Source organism: Tachypleus tridentatus, chromosome 6 (assembly GCF_004210375.1).
Source record: "Tachypleus tridentatus isolate NWPU-2018 chromosome 6, ASM421037v1, whole genome shotgun sequence".
Lineage (NCBI taxonomy): Eukaryota > Metazoa > Arthropoda > Merostomata > Xiphosura > Limulidae > Tachypleus > Tachypleus tridentatus.
This window is the reverse complement of record NC_134830.1, coordinates 157,500,405-157,522,324: the sequence shown is the minus strand read 5'-3', so window position 1 is coordinate 157,522,324 and position 21,920 is coordinate 157,500,405. Positions and strand designations below refer to the sequence as shown.

The 21,920-nt window shown below is 38.1% G+C and overlaps 1 protein-coding gene across 2 annotated transcripts in view; it reads left to right on the top strand.

Annotated features, from left to right (window-relative positions):
- Positions 1–21,920, top strand: part of LOC143254228 (chordin-like) — a 73,358-nt gene that overhangs the window by 25,649 nt on the left and 25,789 nt on the right. For both annotated transcript variants that reach the window (XM_076509028.1, XM_076509027.1), the window contains exons 2-3: positions 3,612–3,715; positions 11,735–11,861. In XM_076509028.1, coding sequence (XP_076365143.1) covers positions 3,612–3,715; positions 11,735–11,861 — 231 coding nt within the window. The remainder of the gene's footprint in view (positions 1–3,611; positions 3,716–11,734; positions 11,862–21,920) is intronic.

Sequence of the window (21,920 nt, the reverse complement as noted above, 5' to 3'; positions counted from 1 at the left end):
AACGCTAAATAAGCATTTGCTACAAAATTTGTTGGTTAGGAACCAACTCGTAGTAATCTGCTGGTTGTAGGTTTGTAACTCATCACCGAACGTCCTGATCCTTTTAGCCGTGAGAATATTATAATGTAAAAGACAATTTTAGTGTTCGTTGAGTAGCCGAAGAGTTGGCGGTAGGTGGCGTTGATTAGCTGTTTCCAAACAGCTGGAGAGGGCCTGACTTTGCCCCTATCACTAGATGAAGATTTATTACAAATAATTTTTCTGATGTGAGTATTCCACTTCTGGGTGGAGCAGTGACTATCTTCCTTATTGTTAATACCTTTGGTATAGTAATTTCCATGTAGCACACTAGGATTTTCTGGTCATAGACTTTATTTAAAAATATTTGAAGTTAGCCTAATCTTTCATCCATGTCTCCAAATGAAATTGTTTCCCAATATACATTCTTCTCCAATGTCGATCACCCACACATCATTAAGTGTAAAAAAGCCTCCTAGAGTGAACGTAACTTTCTTCTTTTGAAATTATTTGTATCAATTCATCTTCTTTATTCATCTCTTGGCAGAAAATTCAACAGACAAACAAAAAGCTACATGCAACGTTCACTCAGGTCCGGCTCTACCAAACAATGTTTCAATAGGAACTCCAATAAACTTACTCGCAGATTTTCTTCGCCAATAGATTAGATTGATTTAAAAAAAAACGCTCTAACTCGTCAACCAATTTAACCACAAGCCAACAGACCTAGTAACTATCACTGCCAAAGTCACTGGACTTATAAACTTATGAACTGATTGCTACACGGAATACTACAAGAAACTACCAGATTTTATAAAGGCTGTAAATTTCTAGACATATTGTGCCATAATAACATAATTACACGTTCCCTCTAGCAATGAAATATCGAAATTGAATTTTTAGAATATTATTGGTCGCCTTATCCTTGAGTATCAGTCACGTGATAGAATTTCTTTTTATGCTTTACAGTATTTTACAACCAATAACATTAAAGCTTGTAAATATATATATTTTCACGCGTAAACCTGTTACATAAACAGCGATGCTGTTGTCACGAGGAAACGTATTTCTTCTTTCCTTCAACAGCTTGTATTTAAAAAGTTCACTGTAAGGAATTCATTGTATTTGACGTAACGTGTTAACGGAAGCGAACAAATTATGTTAAATAAAATAAAAAATTCTCCACATCACCGTCATCACTGAAAACTTCTATTCAATTCAAATTGGCTTTACCCCAATGAGGACGTGCGAAGCATCATGCACGAGCCACGCGGAACACACCCGTTTTACGTCATTTTGACGTACAAATTCTAAGTGCTTGGAATAAGTTGTTAACTTAGAGAGTTCCGAACGATAAGTATTTTAATGTCTCAATATATATATATATATATATATAATACAGTTTTTTGAAGGCAGAAATAGGTTCGCAATAGTTATGCAGTTTTGTTTCAGAATATTACATATTAACCCTAAAGTTACAGACATAGGTGTGCAGATCATTCATTGGTTACACGCTGAGTCTGGGCCCGGCATGGCCAAGTGTGTTAAGGTGTTCGACTCGTAATCCGAAGGTCGCGGATTCGAATCCCGGTCGCACTAAACATGCTCGCCTTCCCAGCCGTGGGGGCGTTATAACGTGACGGTCAATCCCACTAATCGCTGGTAAAAGAGTAACCCAAGAGTTGGCGGTGGGTGGTGATGACTAGCTGCCTTCCCTCTAGTCTTACACTGCTAAATTAGGGACGGCTAGCGAAGATAGCCCTCGAGTAGCTTTGCGCGAAATTTAAAAAAAACAAACAAACCTACACGTTGAGTAATAAAAAACAAAAAAACACGAAATTCCGTGGCAGTGGTTTAGTTTTGAAGGAAGTCCCAGAAGTTATATAAACCCATTAGTAATGCATGAATATATTAGAAACAACTCAGTTAACAAGCCGATGAGACATTTCGGTTTCAAGTAAAACCTGATACCAAGGTGTAGAACAAAACGGAATGATTTTTTTTTCTTTTATTAAAGAAGTTTTCATAACGTGAGATGTTAAAATTTTTCAAGTGTCGTAAAAGTGTGATCGAGTCTCCTTCAGCACTAAACACCGTCGGGTGTTTTTTACAGAAAAAGGGAATTTTCTTCTACACCATAGATCTTATACACGTAATACACGTAAAATCTTACGTGAAATTCTTGTGTTTATTTAAAACATACGTATAATAATAAAATAATGGGCCTTTTAGATATTTTAGACATTTCCCCTAGCTACTTTCGCACTAATAAGTTCGTGTTTTTTTTTTAATTTTGTGTTTACCTGGTTTACCTAGAAAAAGTAATTCGTGGCTCGCGCGGGACACATTTGCACCATTTCAATAACTCCCAAATTTAAAGAGCCTCAACAAATCTTGTGCAGAATATTCTGACGAGAGTAAGGTTTGAAAGGGAACTTAATGGAAGTAGGGGACACCAGAGCTCTTGATTTTGTTGTTGTTTGGAGGGGGGAGTATCCAAAACGTGAAAATGGAAAAACACATTCAAGAGACGATGGACATAACTGTCATGCACTAAAACTTCTGCTATCAGTTGATGGGTTAAGGGCTGAAAGCCATGGGTTATTTGATAAATTGAAATAAACGGAGCGTAGCCGTACTGTATATTTCACCAAAACAAACCAACAAAAACTTACTGCTGACCTACTAGCCAGGCATAAGGAGAAAGGGGTAATTATTTAAAACTTACAGAGGCTCGACCCACTGGGTCCCCCTCAGTAAATGAAGTGTAGCCATTTTGTAGGTTTTCACATAAGAACAACCTTTTATTCACAAGTATGCTTCAAACTTTTTGTATCATTTCATTTATTTAGAATTTATAATTTAAATAACATATTAGACTTTAACTTTTAAGGAATTATTAATTTATAGAACTATATAGAAAATATTATGTTTCGTCAAGTCGTACGTCATTAATGTAATATGCAAATACAAATTAACGTTTGAGCTAGCTTTAATGAAACTAAATCTATATCAGCGTATATGCCGAAGTTTTATCATTACTTTGGTGGTAAACAAGTTTCGGAAATATTCTTAGACTTTCAGACTTCACTTTTCACTTGTAATAATGATTATTTAGGTTTAGTACTGATAACAATGACAGATATGGAGGTGCTTATTGAGTTCGCAAACACACACACACAACAATTCGTTGCGAAATAAGCAGCACGTCGCCTTTTCAGCCGTGAGGGCGTTATTATATGATTATCAATACCACAAGAGTTAGCGGTGAGTGGCGATGACTAACTGCCTTTCCTCTAGTCTTACACTGCTAAATTAGGGACGGCTAGCGCAGATAGCCCTCGTGCAGCTTTGCGCGAAATTAAAAACAACCAAAAAATCAAACACAAGCTAAAACGACTTTGTTCTATGAATGCTTAACACGCAATATATAACCCTCGGTCACGTATATGTGTGATCTATGTCTATAGAAGACCAATATGATGTAATATGTAGTTTATCTTGGTCACGTATATGCGTGATCTATGTCTATACAAGACCAATATGATGTAATATGTAGTTTATTTGTTTATTCTCTCAATATTTTTTTTCAGATTGCCAATTTGGTAATAACTCGTACGAGATAGAAGAAAGATGGAGACCAGACCTTGGACCCCCTTTTGGAGTATTCTACTGTGTGCACTGCGAGTGTGTGGCGGTGAGTAATTCAGTTATTTCTCAGACAACAACACAAGACAACAGACACTTTTAACACTTCTAATAAGACTAGGAACAAATTACCCGTAGAATAATACAATAAATAAATACACTTGTTTTGTGAGCAGCTGCTAACAAATTGACAAACGAGTTCAGTTTCACAACTTTTCAAATAGACTGGATTATAACCCTGTTGGATCACTTTCGAGGACTTATCGGACCAAAGATTTATTTAACACTTTATATCTGATGTTATTTGTTCTGGGAAATTTTAGACATCTATGTTTTAACAACCTTATGGTAACTCTTAATATTGTAAATATTGAAGATATGAAAATTAACCATTGTGAAATAATCGTATCTTTTGCAGTATTTTACAGGAACGTGTGTGTTAGAAACTCTTCTATTCAGACGAACAAATAAAATCTACACAAATGCTTAGACCTGACCTATACTTCCAACAATTGTGTTGGACACGACTTAGTGTAATATTAGCATGCGGATTTAAAGATCTTACGTTCGAACCCACGATATACCGCTTAGCACTTTGGGTTAAGAATGCGATAGGTAGTGCCAACGGGATTTTTCTTCCATTAATCTTCAATTCTAAATTACGATAACCGAACTTTGGGATCTCTGACCTTATGGGTCTGGTGGTTAGGGGGAGTTTGACAAGCAATCTGAGAGTCGAAGGTTCGAATCCCCGTCATTGAACATGCTCGCCCTTTCAGAGATAGGGAGCGTTCTATCAACCACACTGTTCGTTGGTAAAAGAGTATTTCCAAGAATTGACTAGCCACTTTCTCTCTAGTCTATCACTGCAAAATCAGGTAGCCCTTGTGTAGCTTTGCGCGAAATTCGAAATAAAACAGAAACCTTATTGTTTAACAGTAAAGTGGCATTTGTACAAAAGTATCCCAAATAGCAATAACATAGCATATCAGTAGGTAGAACACTGAATTTACACTTTACCCGAATTATTCAGCTTATCTCTTATACATGCATAACCTAAAACAATCGCAGAAATGGCAGTGCAAGTCCGATGACGTCCTGGAAAATAAAGACCGACCCATTTTTGTAGTAACGTTTTCGTCCATGTTATTCTCCTCTAAGCTAAGCAGTTTTCTAACGTTATCACAACGTGATGATCTGTCAGAAGTTTGCTTTTTGAAATCATCGCAAAATACCGTTTCTCTCTCTGGAAAACTAAACCTTAAAAATAAAATTCACAGTTCTTGCAAAATGTGACAAATGAACCACGTTACTTGAAGAACCTGAAAACGTAAAGACTCCTCAAACGTCGCTAGAAATCGGGTTTCGATACCCATGGTGGGCAGAGCACAGATAGCCCATTGTGTGGCTTTGTGCTTGATTCTAAATAAACAAAAAAACAAGATTTATTTTTTTATCTTTCCATTTCTAGAGTGTGTAAGGAAGATGACATCCATCTTAATATTTATTTCGTACACTATTCACCTTTGCACGTGGAGGTTACAGGATTTATTGAATTTTTGTGCAAAGCTACACGAGGGCTATCTGCGCTAGCCGTCTCTAACTTAGCAGTGGAAGGTTAAAGGGAAGACAGCTAGTCATCACCGTCCACCGAATTCTTGGGTTTCAATTTCACCAATGAATAGTGGGATTGACCGTCACGTTATAATACCCCTACGGCTGAAAGAGCGAGCATGTTTGGTGAAAGGGATTCGAACAAACAATCCTTTGTGGGTTCAGTCTATTTGGCACTGTAGCCTAGACCCATTAATAACCTTTACTAATATCTGATCAATCGTCTATCTTCGAATAAAACAGGAAAATATATTATTAACAAGGGCAAAATAACACCCATAATTTTGGTTTATCTGTGGCTAAAATGACTTTGTGCCCTAGACCCATTTATTACCATTGCCAATATCTGGCCTATCATCTCAACAACATAAGTAGAAAACAAACTGTATACAGCGCCCTCGCCTTATTGACAGACAGTAAACTGGCGCGAACGAATGGTGTTTAGAAGTTGTAGTTTCTTGCTGCTCAAAAGGTCGATAACCCAAGTTTCAGTATTCTAGTTATATCATTGTAAAGTGTAAAGCTCATTGTGTCTTCTCTAAAAATGGTAAATGTAGCAGAAACAGGGAACGTTTTTTGCATTTTCCATTATATCTCCATTTGTCTAGTAACTTCCCACCCCTATACCTTTAATCAAGCGTGCTAGAAAATCAACAAAAAGTATTGGGGGGGGGAAGCAGTGAAAGATCCTAAGCGTCAGCTGTACCAGCCATTGCTTTGATTTGTCCAGTGGACGTTTCGTTACATGCGCCACTGGATACTGCCCAGATTAGTGTTCGTATGGAATTTCTCCCCAGTTTCTTCCAGTAGGAATCTATTAAAGCGGTAAACCGCTCGAGATAGTCTCCTCGTGGATTTTCCCATACTTCTTCATGTCTTCATAATCGGCTTGCTACGAACCATAATGGGATTGCCAGAGCACTGTATATTGAGAGAGTACTGAATTGAAAACCTGGTTAGCTCGGGTTTGAAACATCGTAAATAGTTAAAATCCGTCTATTGATGGAGCAAGTTAGGAAAAACGTACGTTTCTCATGAAAATACCTTCCTTTTCATATAAATTAACAAATAATCTAGTCCTGTTATTTAGAAATCATCCGAAACTTTCGTTGTCTGATAAAAAAAAATACATAGATAAAGTGTTCCCTCTTGCCAACTGACTCACTCTTGCTTCTAAGCTCTCACCCCACAACCGGTGCCATTTGAAATAATGCATTTGCTTTAACTTTTTTATTATTGAAAACTTCTATACGGCTCTCTCTCTTTGTATTTATTTTATCTGAGTCTGGCGGCTTATCTGGAAAGCGTGTATTATCTGATCAGGACACGTAACGTCAAACGTTTTCTCACGAGAACTGTACTTTTTTTTCCTTTTATAAATTTACGCAAATTTCTATAACCGTTTTTTTATGTTTGAAAATTTATCCATTATACGCATGAATGATGGTTTAAAAATATAAAAACCAAATAACAAGCCGAGATGAACTTTTATTATCTTCACGTATTGGGTCAGCGACAAGTTTGCAGACTTATAACGTTAAAACACAGGTTTTGGTAACCGTAGTGGACACACCACAGATAACTTACAACACAGAATAAAACTGGACGTTTCTACTCAAGGTAAGGTATACATTAAAAGGGTAAAAGAGGATTTTCAAACACCACAAACTGCGACACTTATAACAAAGGAAAATAGTCGCATTTAATTTGTGATTGTAGTTTTACTTTGTAATCACCATGAAAATATTACTGCTTTTAGAATTTTATTGCAACAAATAAATTCTATCATTTTAGTGTCCTATTGAAAAGTGAGATTTTGTATGTGTGTGTGTCATCCCAGCACACCTGGGTAAAGAGAACCTAACGCAGTAAATGGTGAACACATGAAAATTACACGATTTCATCTTGTCGACGGGATTGCAAAGTTGCTTATAATTATAAAAACTGTTCCCAGGGTGGGTCAGTTTACGAACTTGCAAAACTGAAGTCCAGAGTTCGATTCCGCGCGGTTTACAGAGAGCAAAGAGTCCCACCGTGTAGTTTGGCACGAAAACAAAACCATAATGAACCACGAGATTAGTTGATTTTAAAAACTGCGTGAGTTATCGAGGTTATAACCTTGATATTTCAAAGAGTGGTTAAGTTTAAATTTTAGAGATTATCCAGTTATAATTCAGAAAATACAAAGAGTCTTCAATTTTGATGAAAGAAAAACAGATGTCTGTCAGGAAACCTTTTATTTCGAAAATGACAACATAAGGACACCAGGCTCCTTCAATATGACGTCAGAGCTTATTGTAACTAAAAAGTAAAGGCATTCTTTTTAACATAGCTCGTAATAATAGCTTGACGTCACAAAACAAAATGCGTGAGAAAAGAAACAAAATTTAGGTAAAAGTAATCGTGACGCCTGGCAAGTTAGGCCTGGCATGGCCTAGCGCGTTAAGGCGTGCGCTTCGTAATCTGAGGGTCGCGGGTTCGCGCCCGCGTCGCGCCAAACATGCTCGCCCTTTCAGCCTTGGGGGCGTTATAATGTTACGGTCAATCCCACTATTCGTTGGTAAAAGAGTAGCCCAAGAGTTGGCGGTGGGTGGTGATGACTAGCTGCCTTCCCTCTAGTCTTACACTGCTAAATTAGGGACGGCTAGCACAGATAGCCCTCGAGTAGCTTTGTGCGAAATTCCAAAACAAACCTGGCAAGTTGCGTGTTGCAAGACTGTAGTGTTGGGCAGAAAAGCAGCACGTGCTACTAATTGGCAAAATGCCCAAAACCTTTTTGGCAACTGTTGTTGCTACCAGCAAACTTCCGAAACGTTTTGTTTGTTTGTTGTTAAGCCGAAAGCTATGTAATGGGCTATCTGTGCTCTGCCCACCACAAGTATTGAAACCCGGTTTCGGTAAGACATGGTCAGGTGATTAAGACACTCGATCGTAATTTGAGGGTCGCGAGCATGTTTGTGATGGGGATTAAATCCCGCGACCCTCAAATTACGAGCCGAGTGCCGAACCTTAACTGTTAGACCAAAAAAAACGTTAGACTAAAGAACTGAGTTTATACCAAAAAATTGTGCCTGACAGTTTAGAATAGAATGATGGGATTAATTGGTTTTCCAAGAACTGTATACATTATTTTTATTGTTGTTTTCAAATGAGGCAAAAAGATAAACTAGAAGGCTACTCAGTAGAGCGCATAATTCTTCCGCGTAGCGTTTATCATGTTTGTTTGTTTGTTTTTGAATTTCACACAAAGCTACTCGAGGGCTATCTGTGCTAGCCATCCCTAATTTAGCAGTGTAAGACTAGAGGGAAGGCAGCTAGTCATCACCACCCACCGCCAACTCTTGGGCTACTCTTTTACCAACGAATAGTGGGATTGACCGTCACTTTATAACGTCCATACGACTGAAATGGCGAGCATGTTTGGTGCGACGGGAATTCGAATCCGCGACCCTCGGACTAGGAGTCGAACGCCTTAACCCACCTGGCCATGGCGGGCTTTTATACCTTTACACTGTGTGAGTGTCAGACAGTCAGTCTTGCTATGTGGCGGATGTTGTTGATTGACTTATTCCATTCGGCCAGTAATTAAGAAGTAAGCACTCCTTACTTACAGGATAATTTACCTGTCCATCTTTCCCACGTGCGCATAAGTTGCCTTTCAGGTTATATTAAAATACATCACTCCCATGGAGCGCCCTCTATATTATGAAGGTTTCGATCTAGTAAAGTATTCCCGGGCCAGCGTTTATCATACTTGGCTCACAAAAAATAAGAAAATGTGTCCATATTTTCGTCGTTATTAACAGACACGGACCATTTTTGGCAGGACAGACGTGGAATAATATTCTATAAATGTCCACACCAAGCTTCATCAAAATCTGTTCATTTTAACTGAGTTACAGTGCAAAAATAATGTGAAAAAAATCCCGTGTCACCAGATAGGGATAGATTCCTATGAATTTTCGTAGTCTTGCTGTGACCTAGACCATCCAAAATCCAATCACTTTTACGTTGGGGCATAATCCTAAAGGTATACAAACTTTCGTCCAAATTCATTCAGCCCTTTTCGAAAACTCGTGCTGAGAGACAAGACACACAGGGGTGAAAAACAACCTCCGTTCGGTGGACGAGACAAAAAAAACAACAAAAACACAAGAAACGCGTGTCTTTATTCAGACGAATATTATTTGATGTATGCGCAACATATTAGATTGTATTATATCAGCCACCGGTATAAAAATAATTTTGTTTTTTTCCTTTTTAGTATTGGCCAGAAGTGTTTACAGCGACAAGAGGCAGTAGTGGCCATTTTATTTGTTTTTTAAATATCGCATTTCGAAAATAGTGATTATCATGTGTGTATTCTGTTTGTTTCACACATAAGATATTACTTACGTTTATGTTCCTTTTGTTTCACATATAAAATATTACTGAATTTACATTGTCTTACGTTCCTGATGACGAGAAACTCACCTGAAGTAAAAATGACAGCTGGTATTGGTATTAAAACTTACAGAACAATGTTTAGATCTTTTTAGGTCAACTTCAGGTTAACAACCTGAGGTCACCTCTTTGTTTTAATACCCATACCAGCTGTCTTTAGAATACAACGTCTTATGTCTTAGGTACGTTTGCGGTACTGTTGTTTCACACTTACGATATTAATGAATTTTACATTGTAAGATTGTTGTCAGATGAAGGGAGTTTTGATGTCGTTGTCTTCCTCTACAAGAACCACATTCTGCTTACTTGTTTATTAGAATAACGAAACTCTATGAGTTACCAGATGGAATGATTGCGAACGTGGCCTTCCTTGTCCAGCCATCAAACAAATCGCCACCAACTCTTACTACCCCCAATATATAACATCTTATTGGATGCATGGACGGCTGCGAATTTACAATTACAAAACGCCCAGAATAGGCTATTCATGGAAGATATCTATTGTACCCAACTATAAGAAGTGATAATTTATCAAAATAACTCAACGACTAGTTTGTTGACCTGACAGCCAGGAATTCTTTGTCTGTTAACCTGTCACGCTAAGCTGTGGACACTGAAAGGGGGAAGGGAAACAGTTTCGAACTGAAGAAGACTTTCCTATGATCCGGAACGGCTGAGCTTTCTTTAGTCTGAATATACAGGGTGGCCCGTAAGCCCCTACCCATCCATATATCTTATGTATTCAGTGTATCTGTGTGCTGTCACTCATTCTCGCTGCATAATATTATGCGACGCCATGTTACAATACACTCTTCAAATGTAAATGGGCTTACATCGGCCATATTTCTCTGAAAAAAATTATAATACATGCATAATTGAATATAACATAATAACATATGGATGGGTAGGGACTTACGGGTCACCCTGTAGAGAATGGAAACGGTCTGGAGAATAAACGCCGCCATATTGGTTTATAAAGAATCCTCTCTAGTGGACATCCACAAAAACCATACTTCCATACTTATATCAAACCTTGTTCGAGATCTTTTTGTGTGTCGTCACGTATGTAATATGTCTCCATGCCATAGGTGACACAACCATCTCGTCACTATCGTCCCGAATATGTCATTGCACCTACACCTACACAAAAATGCATTACTTTTTTATGACCACCCGATTACGAGCTACCGCCCGTCATAATAATTACACGAAGCAATTTTTAGATAATACCCTCGCCCTACGCGTCACGTGCCGTCAGCTTCCTTTTGTTCTTCGTGGTTATTCATGTGCACACCCCGCTCAAAAGATTAATAAAATACCAACTATCGAGTGTTTGAACCCCTAATACGGCGCTACTTGTTAGTACATTTTTACAGCTGTCTCTCGTTAAAAGATGCAATATTTTCAAAGATGGTCCGGCATGGCCAAGCGTGTTAAGGCGTTCGACTAGTAATCCGAGGGTCGCGGGTTCGCATCCCCGTCGCGCCAAACATGCTCGCCCTTTCAGCCTTGGGGGCGTTATAATGTTACGGTCAATCCCACTATTCGTTGGTAAAAGAGTGGCCCAAGAGTTGGCGGTGGGTGGTGATGGCTAGTTGCCTTCCTTTCCTTTACAAGACTAGAGGGAAGGCAGCTAGTCATCATCACCCATCGCCAACTCTTGGGCTACTCTTTTACCAACGAATAGTGGGATTGACCGTAACATAATAACGCCTCTACAGCTGAAGGAGCGAGCATGTTTGGTGTGACAGGGATTCGAACCTGCGACCCTTGGATTACGAGTCGAGTGTCTTAACCACCTAGCTATGCCGGGCCTATCTGTGAAGTGTCATAGAACGAACTCGTTGAGCAGGTGTATCTCGGGCCGGCTGGTATGGGTATTAACACTTTCAACCAATAAAGCAGAGATCAAGGTTTCGACCTTTCTCAGTCAAGTTAACAAGCTGAGCAAATGTAACTTTCATGTTAATCCTCGTCAGTTTCTCACTCTAAATGTATCGTTGGTTTTCAGGTGCAACGAAAACGTCGCATCGTGGCACGAACCAAGTGCAAAAACATCAAGAACAGCTGTCCGAAACTAACTTGTGACGAACCAGTTTTTCTTCCAGAGCGATGTTGCAAGTCGTGTCCAGGAGAAGGTAAGTGTTTGTGTCTTTGGTGTTTAAAATTAGAAAAACTGACAACAATAATAGAAAAAATTTATTTCGCCACTGCAACATCATCAGGGCTATACAAGTTAGCCAACGTTTCGCCACTGCAACATCATCAGGGCTATACAAGAGCTAGCCAACGTTTCGCCACTGCAACATCATCAGGGCTATATAAGAGTTAGCCAACGTTGAAGCTGAAGTGAACAAATTGATTGAAAAGTTTTTTTTTTACATTGTTATTGGTTTTTTCTTTACTAAAATGTACAAATCGCTCCAACATGCTTCAAAAATTCGGGTAAACAAAAATATATGACCCCGACGTCCTACAACCGAACAACAAGGTTCTGTTTCCAGAACGTTCTAGAATATATCGAATGCTCATTAGTTTAACATTCGGTTCTAAAGATTATCAACGAATTGCGACTGACAAGATCTACTGAACAACAGCCCCAGCGCTTAATAAGAACCAAACGAAACTGACCAAAAGCCCAAGTTGTAAGGATCATAAATGTACTGAAAGTTTCACAGATGAAGACAGATCCGCATAACTGACTAAATGTTATCAACTAGTGTATAAAACTGAAACCAATGCTGGGCAGAGTGCATTCTGTCATCAAACGAATACTGTCTTATTTCTCTCCTGGACATTTGTAATAAAAGTTATGTAATTTAAAACAGCTTTTATATTTTAACAACGGTCTGCCAGAGGTAGTTTGTATTACAGATAATTGGGCAATCAATTAATATTAATGATTTAAATCGTGCATCTGCTTACTATAGTTTTGCGCGAATTTTCTAAACCCCACCAAAAAAGAAAAACTCCAGTTTGTTTGAATTTCGCTCAAAAACTGCTCGAGAGCCATCTGTGCTAGCCGTCCCAAAATTTCGAAGCGATAGACAAGAGGGAAGGCAGTTAGTGGGCATCACTAACCGCCAACTCTTGAACTACCCTTTTACTAACGATTAGCGTGATTGGAAGTCACATTTTAACGTCCACACCGCCGAAAGGGCGAGAAATGTTCGGTCACACTATTCGATTTTTTTTTTTTTTTTTAATTTCGCGCAAAGCTATACCAGAGAAGGCAGCTAGTCATCACCACCTAGTGTTGTAACGGGAATTTTCTGACCCGCGACCCTCAGATTGCGAGCCGGGTGCCCTAAACACTAGGTCACGCCAAACTTCAGCCTCGATCTGTTTAATTTCTGCCGAAACGTGATTTCCGAAGTGAAGTAAAAAGTGGAACTTTAAAAATCGAGTACAATAGAGCGTGAAAAATCACAGAAAGTGATGAAGTAGTAAGACAATACGTGGGCGCATTTGTACGTGTTGTAACTGAATTCATATAGATAACAACAACAACAACAAAATTGGTCCGTTAAGTATGTCGGGGATATATTAATAACAACAGTATTGTTGAAATAGTCAAGTAAACTGTAATTCTGCTATTTGTTTCAATTCTTTACGATTCTTTATATCAGTTTTGTTTTTCTTCTGTGTTTGAATTTTTATGTCGAGTACCAACCTCTATGACAATGAGCTCCTTATTACGATCGCGCTGACGCTATAATCAACAGAGTCATTGTTGTCGACTTGTTCGACAATGAACAACAAAATGTTCACTTATTGTTAAAAGTTTACCATTTACCAGAAGCTTTGGAACAATGCAATGCTCTTTTCTTTCTGGGTTTGTACTGTTCATTTTCAATTAGCACTGTGTCTTGAGTTTCGAGACACTTCAAAATGTCCGCCGCTTGTTATTTGTAGTCCAGAACGAAACAGTCGTGTGGAAGTTGTGTTAAGTATATTAGCTGCAGAAAGAAATGCTGGGGAAGAAACATCGAGAACATTTCTTTTCCCACAAATTAAAAAAAACAAACCAATAAGATTCCTGTTTTAGTTATCAACTCATGGTCCTCTTTTATAAAAATTGGGGCTGAAAGATAACCCGCGATGGTGAAAAAGGGCAATACCGTCACACCAAACATGCTCGCCCTTTCAGCCGTGGAGGCGTTATAATGTGACGATCAATCTCACTATTATGTTGGTAAAAGAGTAGCTCAAGAGTTGGCGGTGGGTGGTGATACTAGCTGCTAAATTAGGGATCGCTAGCACAGATAGCCCTCCTGTAGCTTTGCGCGAAATTCAAAACTAACCAAACCAGTCATATCTCGCAAAATGAACCAACAACTCAAATTTGTGTCATAAATGGCGTATGCAACCGTACACCTGTATATAATAATATATAATCTATAAATATAGAGTTTTTCACATCGCACCTATAAACTTTCTAATACAATATTTAATGATATGTGTAATAGGCACCAGTAATTTGTAACATTAAGCATCGTATTTTGTATACACACAGCGTTAAGCGCGGTTGAATTTTAAACCCTGAAGCCATTATTCAGAATTCCAAAGTTTCTTGAAGACACATTAAATCGTAGAATTGTACTGTCTATTACGAAAACATTTATCATAGGAAACTAGTTTAAAAACTGTTCCACAGTGAAATGAATCTATGGTGTTCAGTGTTGTCTATGTATAATTCATTGTTTCTTTTAAAGTTGAGCATATAGCTACACAATGGTCTATTTTTGCTCTACCTACCCACCACTGGTTTCTATACCCGGTTTGTAAGTCTGCAGATGTGCCGCTGGGAGGGGGACATGTATAATTATAATGAATTTGAATTTTATTATTCATACATATGGCTATCTAAGAATCATCAAAAATATACCGTTAGACTGAGTAATGATGAACTGCTGACAATTACCGGGAATGTGAGTTAGTGCTAATTCAACCACAGCTCGGTGATACTGGCTTACGACTGTATGTATGCAAGTTTTTCCGGCTATCTGCCGTGCCCATCGAGGGGAATCGAACCCCCTGATTTCAGCATTATAAATTTGTAGCCTTACCACTGTACCGTTAGGGAACACTTACGACTGTAACCAATGGGCTTCGTGACGACGTTTTAAACTACAAAATCGCCTGTGACGACTATTTTTAACGACGACTGTAACCAATGGGTTTTGTGATGAAGGTTTTAATCTGAAATTCTGAAACTATGAACTTGACCACACCTGTGTTAACCCCCCTTGCACGTGACTCGTGTTTGTGATGTGTGTGTAGCCACGCGTTGTCTTTTTTATTTAGTGCAAAGACACGTGTTGTGCGTGGTTTTCTGAGATTTATGACGATATGACGATGAACTGGTTTATTAGAACAGACATAAAATTGTTCAGTCCAAACGATGTTATAACTGAGACATCTGACTTAACCTCCACGTGTAAGTAAATTGGGTTGTGGTTACTGAGGATGTGATAACTGATCATATGGATATTTCTCAACTTCCGATCCAACTCTTATCTACTTAGATCTTGACTCGTTTCTTAACTATTTACATTAGGGATTCCCTAACTTTCGCAACTCCCTTTCCTTGGGGTTTCTACACAGTTTTGTGGGATCGGAGGTACTGAACTAGAAGTTATGGTTAGCTCAGTGTATTTCATTAAAGCCTAATTAGTCATCTCGCATTATTTTTGCTTTTATTATTTGTTAAACAACATATTTTTTATCTTTATTTTTGTAAATAACGTTTTAATGAATATATATTTATGTTTCGCTGTGGCCTGTTTTACAACCCACAACTTACGAAACGCCGATTTATAGTCCTGACTGATTCACAAAAAAAAGTGACGTAATTTCAGCTAGAAGAGACTTTAAACATGACGTAGCTTTCGGCAAGGAATGTCGTCATTAGATCTTAGTTCTTAACTAAAGAGGCATAATATGTTCTCTTTACAATACATTGACGAACCGCTTGAAATACACAAGTGGCCCTTCAGGGCTTCCGTACACTCAAGAGGTTTTGATTTTGTACAACTCTCGCTACGTGTACAAAGGCTATAGTTAATAAAAATGTGTATGTAACGTGTCTCTTAACCAGTAACGGGTTATAACGGTTGCGATCTATCAGTACAGAATATATGCTCCAACCCAGTTTTATCGAACATGAACAAAAAATATATTTACATTAATGTACCTTTCTGTTAAATACGTTGGCAAGTGAAAAATGAAATGCGACAGTTTTAACTAGAAAATTTATATATATTATATATTTTAAGTTTCATTTTACAACAGTAACTATTCATGACTAAGTAACAGTAGATACGTTAATGAAACATAATAAGGAGTGTTACTATAGGACGTAAAACAAATGTATATTAAATAAAGCAGCTCAGTGAACATTTCCCCTTTCAGTGGCCTTGATAAACAACCATGTTTCTGTTAGTGTTACAACTCTTGTCTCTAGATGTACACTGAGAGCAGCATTTACACTGGAGCTCCACCTGGAGGGTTTTATCCAAGCAAGTAACATCATTCGCCAGATATCCATTGAAAATTATCAAAGAACGTGTAATGAAAATATTAACATTGTAATAACATGAGAAAACTGTAAAATTCTAAGTGGTGTATGTGACTTTCTTGGTGGTGGTTATGTGGCAGTACCCATTACGTGTCTGTTTTGTCAAGAGCTATGAGGCACTCGGTATAGAACTGTGCTCAGTTGATGGCTCAACCTAGTTTAAATTATTCATGTTACAAGTGATTTACCTGGTAATGGCTGAACCAAGTTTAAATGATCCAAATTAGCAATGACTCTTTGATGAATAAACCTATTTTAAACGATCCCTGTTAATGGTGAGTTGTGGATAGTTCAATCAAGTTTAAATGATTCAGCTTAGTAATAACCTGTTGATGACTTAACCAAGTATAAATTACACTTAACAACAACAATGACTGCTTGATGACACAATCTAACATAAATTATCCAATTTAATAATGACTTATTGATGGTCCAGCCTTGTTTTAAAATATCTTTTAATCGTAGAATTTTCGTTTTTCTTGATCTCTATGTGCCCGTTTTTTCTTTTTAAAATCGTTACATCTAAGTTTATAGAATTTTAAGTAGATGATTTTTATAGTTGGTTAGTATAAATACTTAAAGGTATAGCCAGACACGAGCAGTAAAAGCTGTCGTTAAACTAGGTAACAGATGTTGGGAAGCTTCGCCTATCATGCACGGGCTTTAGGAATATTCACAGCTTTGTGGTCGTTTGGGACAATTCTGAAAGAATGGCTGGCAAAGAAATAAAAGCGAACATGCAGTTCGCAGAAGATTGAAAATCAGTTCGACAGCGGTGGTCCAGCAACGCGTATTTTGTGTTGTTACTGAAATTTAACAAAACACCGTAGGGCAAAGTCACAAACAGAAGATGGGAGCGACAGCTCGGCCTTGTGTAGGCTTACAGCAACAAAAAGAATTCCGTGGGGCCCACTATTATTGATCTTCTTACCCTAAGTAGGGCGAAGAAGGCGGTAAGGCATTAAATCTGGTGATTTGTAACACTGACTAAGTGAAAAGAAAAATGGCTATTAAACCCTAGACCGATTTTCACACCCTAAGTTTTCCTGCTGGTCCCACGATCTTTGTATTAGAAAACTTGTGGGTGGCGGGAACTCCTGAAAGCAGATTAGGACAGATTTAAAAATCACTAAAGTCCTCTAGCGTTTAATAACAAAATAACTTTATTAAATTAAATTCGGGATTTCTTACCTCATTAAGACATTGAAAAAATCACCCAAGCCCTCTAACGTTTAATAACCAAACGACTTCATTAAATCCGGGGTTTGTTACTTATTTAGACATTTAAAAATCATTCAAGCCCTCTAGCGTTTAATCACCAAATGACTTAATTAAATGCAGGGCTTCTTAGCTATTAAGACATTTAAAAATCATCCAAGCCCTCTAGCGTTTAAAAACCAAATGACTTCATTAAATCCGTTATTTTTCTTTTTTTTCTGCTTATTTCATTCAGTTTCTGTGCATTGATTAATTTTAGTTTCGTGTGAACTCAACGAGGCCTCTTTCCTTAAGGTTTTTTGTAGTGATTATTTATAAAAAAAAATGGAACGACGACGTTTATGTATTTGTATACGATAAAACGGTTTCTGTGTTACATGAATAGCCCTTTATTCTTGTCTTAGCGAAGGAAAACTAGTTTATTGTTTCAACCCTTTAGTAAGCGCAGGCCCGGAATTACTGTTAACAACCATTTGAAATGTATAATACTTCCTTGTTCGCGTTTATATAGAAAAATTAAACTTTTGTGTTTCAGGGCTAGAGAATGTGACCATCATGTCAGGTATCTCGACCTTTTAAAGAGCGTTTTTATTATATGTATATTTTTTTTATTTTTTTTCCATTCCAGTGAAACGTCCAGTGATTTAACCACAACAAGAATCATGTGATTAGGATCACGGGTCGCGGGTCACCGAACATGCTCATTACCTGTTGGGCGCTATAATGTTTTGATCAATCCCATTATTTATTGGTAAAAAGAGTAGCCCAAGAGTTAACGGCGTGTGGTGTCGACAAGCAGCCTTCCCTCTAGTCTGTCACTTCTAAATTAGAGATGACTAGTAAAGATGTCCCCCCAGGTAGCTGTACGTGAAATTCAACAGACAAACAAAAACAAACTTGTGATCACGGGATTGAAGTGTTTTACGCAACATGACGCAAAATTTTGTTGCTCTTTCGATGTAGAGCTTTAGAAAGAACGATAGATGGAGATGCGTTGGTTCTCATATTCTTGGAGAGGCTATATGATATCGGGTCATTTTACCCAACATAGCAGCCTAGAGGCGTCATGGGTACTTGAGAAAAATGTGATTGTTACATCGTGACGTCACACCCGAGCCTGACCTTGGCCTGCTAATGAAAATTAACGCCGCTTTCGCAGGGTGTACTTCTCAGGGGGATATCATTTACATTCTGGTACCATACACGACTCCTCTCTCTCTGCAAACGTATACGAGGTGTCAAAAGTAAATAGCGCTGGTTTAAAGGTCACTGCAGCATTTCCATCTTTCCTTCGCTCTAAACACACCGCGTTCCATAAATTACAAATAAGTGTACTGCTCCTGTCCCATTAAGAGTTTCATTTCAAGAGGAGGACGGGGGGGGGATACTGTACCTATATCATGTTGGAGTCTATCACCGATATTTTTTGTTGTTATTTTGATTCCGTAATAAATTATTTTGCACGCATAAGCTGCAGGTTGGTATGCCTCATTATAGCGGTTAGGGTTACTATCTGTCGAATTTCCAAGACCTGAACAATAGACACGAGATGTCAACACTGGAGTTTTTGAATTTTCCGCAAGGCCACGCGAGGGCTATCTACGCTTGCCGCTCCTAATTTAGCAGTAAAAAACTATAGAGGGAAGGCAGCTAGTCATCATCACCCATCATTAACTTTTCGGCTACTCTTTTTCCAACGAATGGTAGGATTGATTGAAACATTATAATGCCCCAATGGCTGAAAGGACGAGAATGTTTGGTGTAACGGGGGCTCGAACTCACAAACCTTCGGTTACGAATCGAACGCCCTATCCATCTGGCAATGTCGGACTCACGATTGCTTTACATGATCTAACCGACTGGATTATTTATAAATATAAATAATTTCTTTTAGTATTTGAAGTCATATATTTATGCCATTGAACTTTTCACATTATACAATTTAAATATAATATATAATACATCAGTTACATGTTTATATAAACAATAACACAACGCAACATATCCAGGATGTTAGGTGCTCGTCCTGACAATAAATAGGCTTATCTGTATGAAAAGATTCAGTGTTTATGTGTGTGTCACGTGACTCATTCTAAGCCTTTGGCCACTTAGTACTACTAAACGGATCGCTTCGGTCCCTAGGTATGCGAAAAGGTAAAATGTTTCGCTCCACCCCTTGAGATCCCCGTCACACCAAACATGCTTGCCCTTTCAGCCGTGGGGGCGTTATAATGTTACAGTTAATCCCACTATTCGTGGTGAAAGAGTAGCCCATAGTTGGCGGTGGGTGGTGATGACTAACTGTCTTTCCTCTTGTCTTACACTGCTAAATTAGGGACGGCTAGCGCAGATAGCTCTCCAGTAGCTTTGCGCGAAATTCAAAACAAACCAAACCATCCCTTGAGGAATCTAAATATTTCGGGAAGACACTTTTATCAGGAATTTCGTATAGGAGAACTCATAAATTTGGCGTTGATTTACATTATAACACGTCAATACGCCTACTAATTACCGTTCGTAACTTGGCTAAAGAAATTAACTTTGTATTATAACCGGCAGTGATCAATGAAATTGAAAAAGTGAAAACAGAAGCTCAAACATTGTAAAATAGTGGCCCCGTAAAACGTGGCCCATGGGTTCACCAATACTGAAATTAAGACTAATACTTACTTTACGTGTGCTTCATTATTGATATAAGAACTTGGAAATTAGTTGTTTTTTTATTCTTTCGGGTTTTGAAATAAGTCTCTAATTTTGCTTTACTGGGAAAATGATACTTAACCAAATAATATTTCGTTTATTTCGAGGAATCGAACTCGAATTTTAGTATCGTAAGTCCGCAAACCTGGCGCTCGCCCACAAAGGTACATAATGTGGGGTTTTTTGGGCATCATATATTGAATCATATATTTTCGTTCCTTCTACATTCCCACACACTAACCACAACGTTTAGTTTTCTTTAGATATAAGAGCCCGAATCTCGAAACCCAATTGTTAACAGTAGCGCCTAGAACCGTCATGGTTCGTCTTTGGAAAATAACCGTTGTGCATGTATCCCCTACCATCTCCGGAATAGTTTTCTGAAGTAATTGAAGAGACGGTTAATTTTTGTTTAATATATACTGATTTGATACGCTACGTACAAAATTTTTTTTGTCGCTGTCACGGGCCCCCTTGTGGACAGTAGGGTAACAACATCTCCGCTCTCTTGGTCAGCCTGATTTTGAATGTACGTTAGATTAACGACTTCCGATTAAACATGAGGGATATGTGTGTGTGAAAAACAACCTATCAACTTGTTCCTGGGTGTGTATGTGTTTTCGGGAAAATGCTTGTTTGCTATTTATTATGAAACCCTCTTTTCACATGAGGCGACAAGAAGTGTCGATTTCTAGCTTTTTTATTTTAACCAGGTTTTACCCGATTTAACTCGGGGAACTCCTGATCGGCAGCTGGATGCGAGAGTGTGGTACAATTATAGTATGGATGTTTCACGCTTCTTGGTAACAACTCCAGCTGTTTATATATAAATACTCCATTGTAGGAAGGGGAGGGATTCGATGTTTCGTGTTGCTTTTTTGCCAACACTGTGAGTCACATGCGGAATGTTTGACCGTGAAATGCTACGTGAGCTGTTGTTTTTTTTTTTTCCGAAAACCCGAGACACCTCGAAGCTAATCGGTTTCTCGAAAAAATCTCCACCGGGTCTTTGCTTATAAAAGTTTAAATACCGTTTAACTAAATATTTAAATGTTGATCTGATACATTGCTTACCAGAAACTCTTAATAAACTTCTAGACGATATTTGTTAGTGGTAGTTTTTTGCCTGGAAAATATTCAGCTTGTAATGTGTTGTTGTTTTAACGCTGGATAAAGACCACGTTTTGTAGAGTGGACCACAACACAGAGACGTTTTCACAGTAGTTCCGTCTTTGCTCGTACATAGCTTCAATTATATATAATAAAAAAAAAGCTTAATGTAAATATATATCCAGTAGCTTATCAAGTGGTTAAACATGGAGTTTATAGCGGGGGGGGGGGGGTTGAGCTATGTTATCTATATACGAATTTCGCTGTTTAAGAAAGAAACGTGAGAGGTTTTAAATATCCCAAGACTTGTCTTCATAACCACAAAATAAAGTATACCCTTTCAGGTTAACCTGCTGTGTTGTATATTCAGGTTATTAGCACGTTAACACTCTTATGCAAAGGTTTTTGGTTTGTATATTCAGGTAAACACCGTACTCTTATAACAAGTTTTTCAGCCATTAAGTAGGATATACAATCACCGACGTGGAAAAATAAACTAGTTGAAGAGAATGACCAAATAAAGAAGTTTACACTATAAATGTTGACCATCATAGTTTTGGTCGAATTCATCATGAAGCTATTTCTCTCT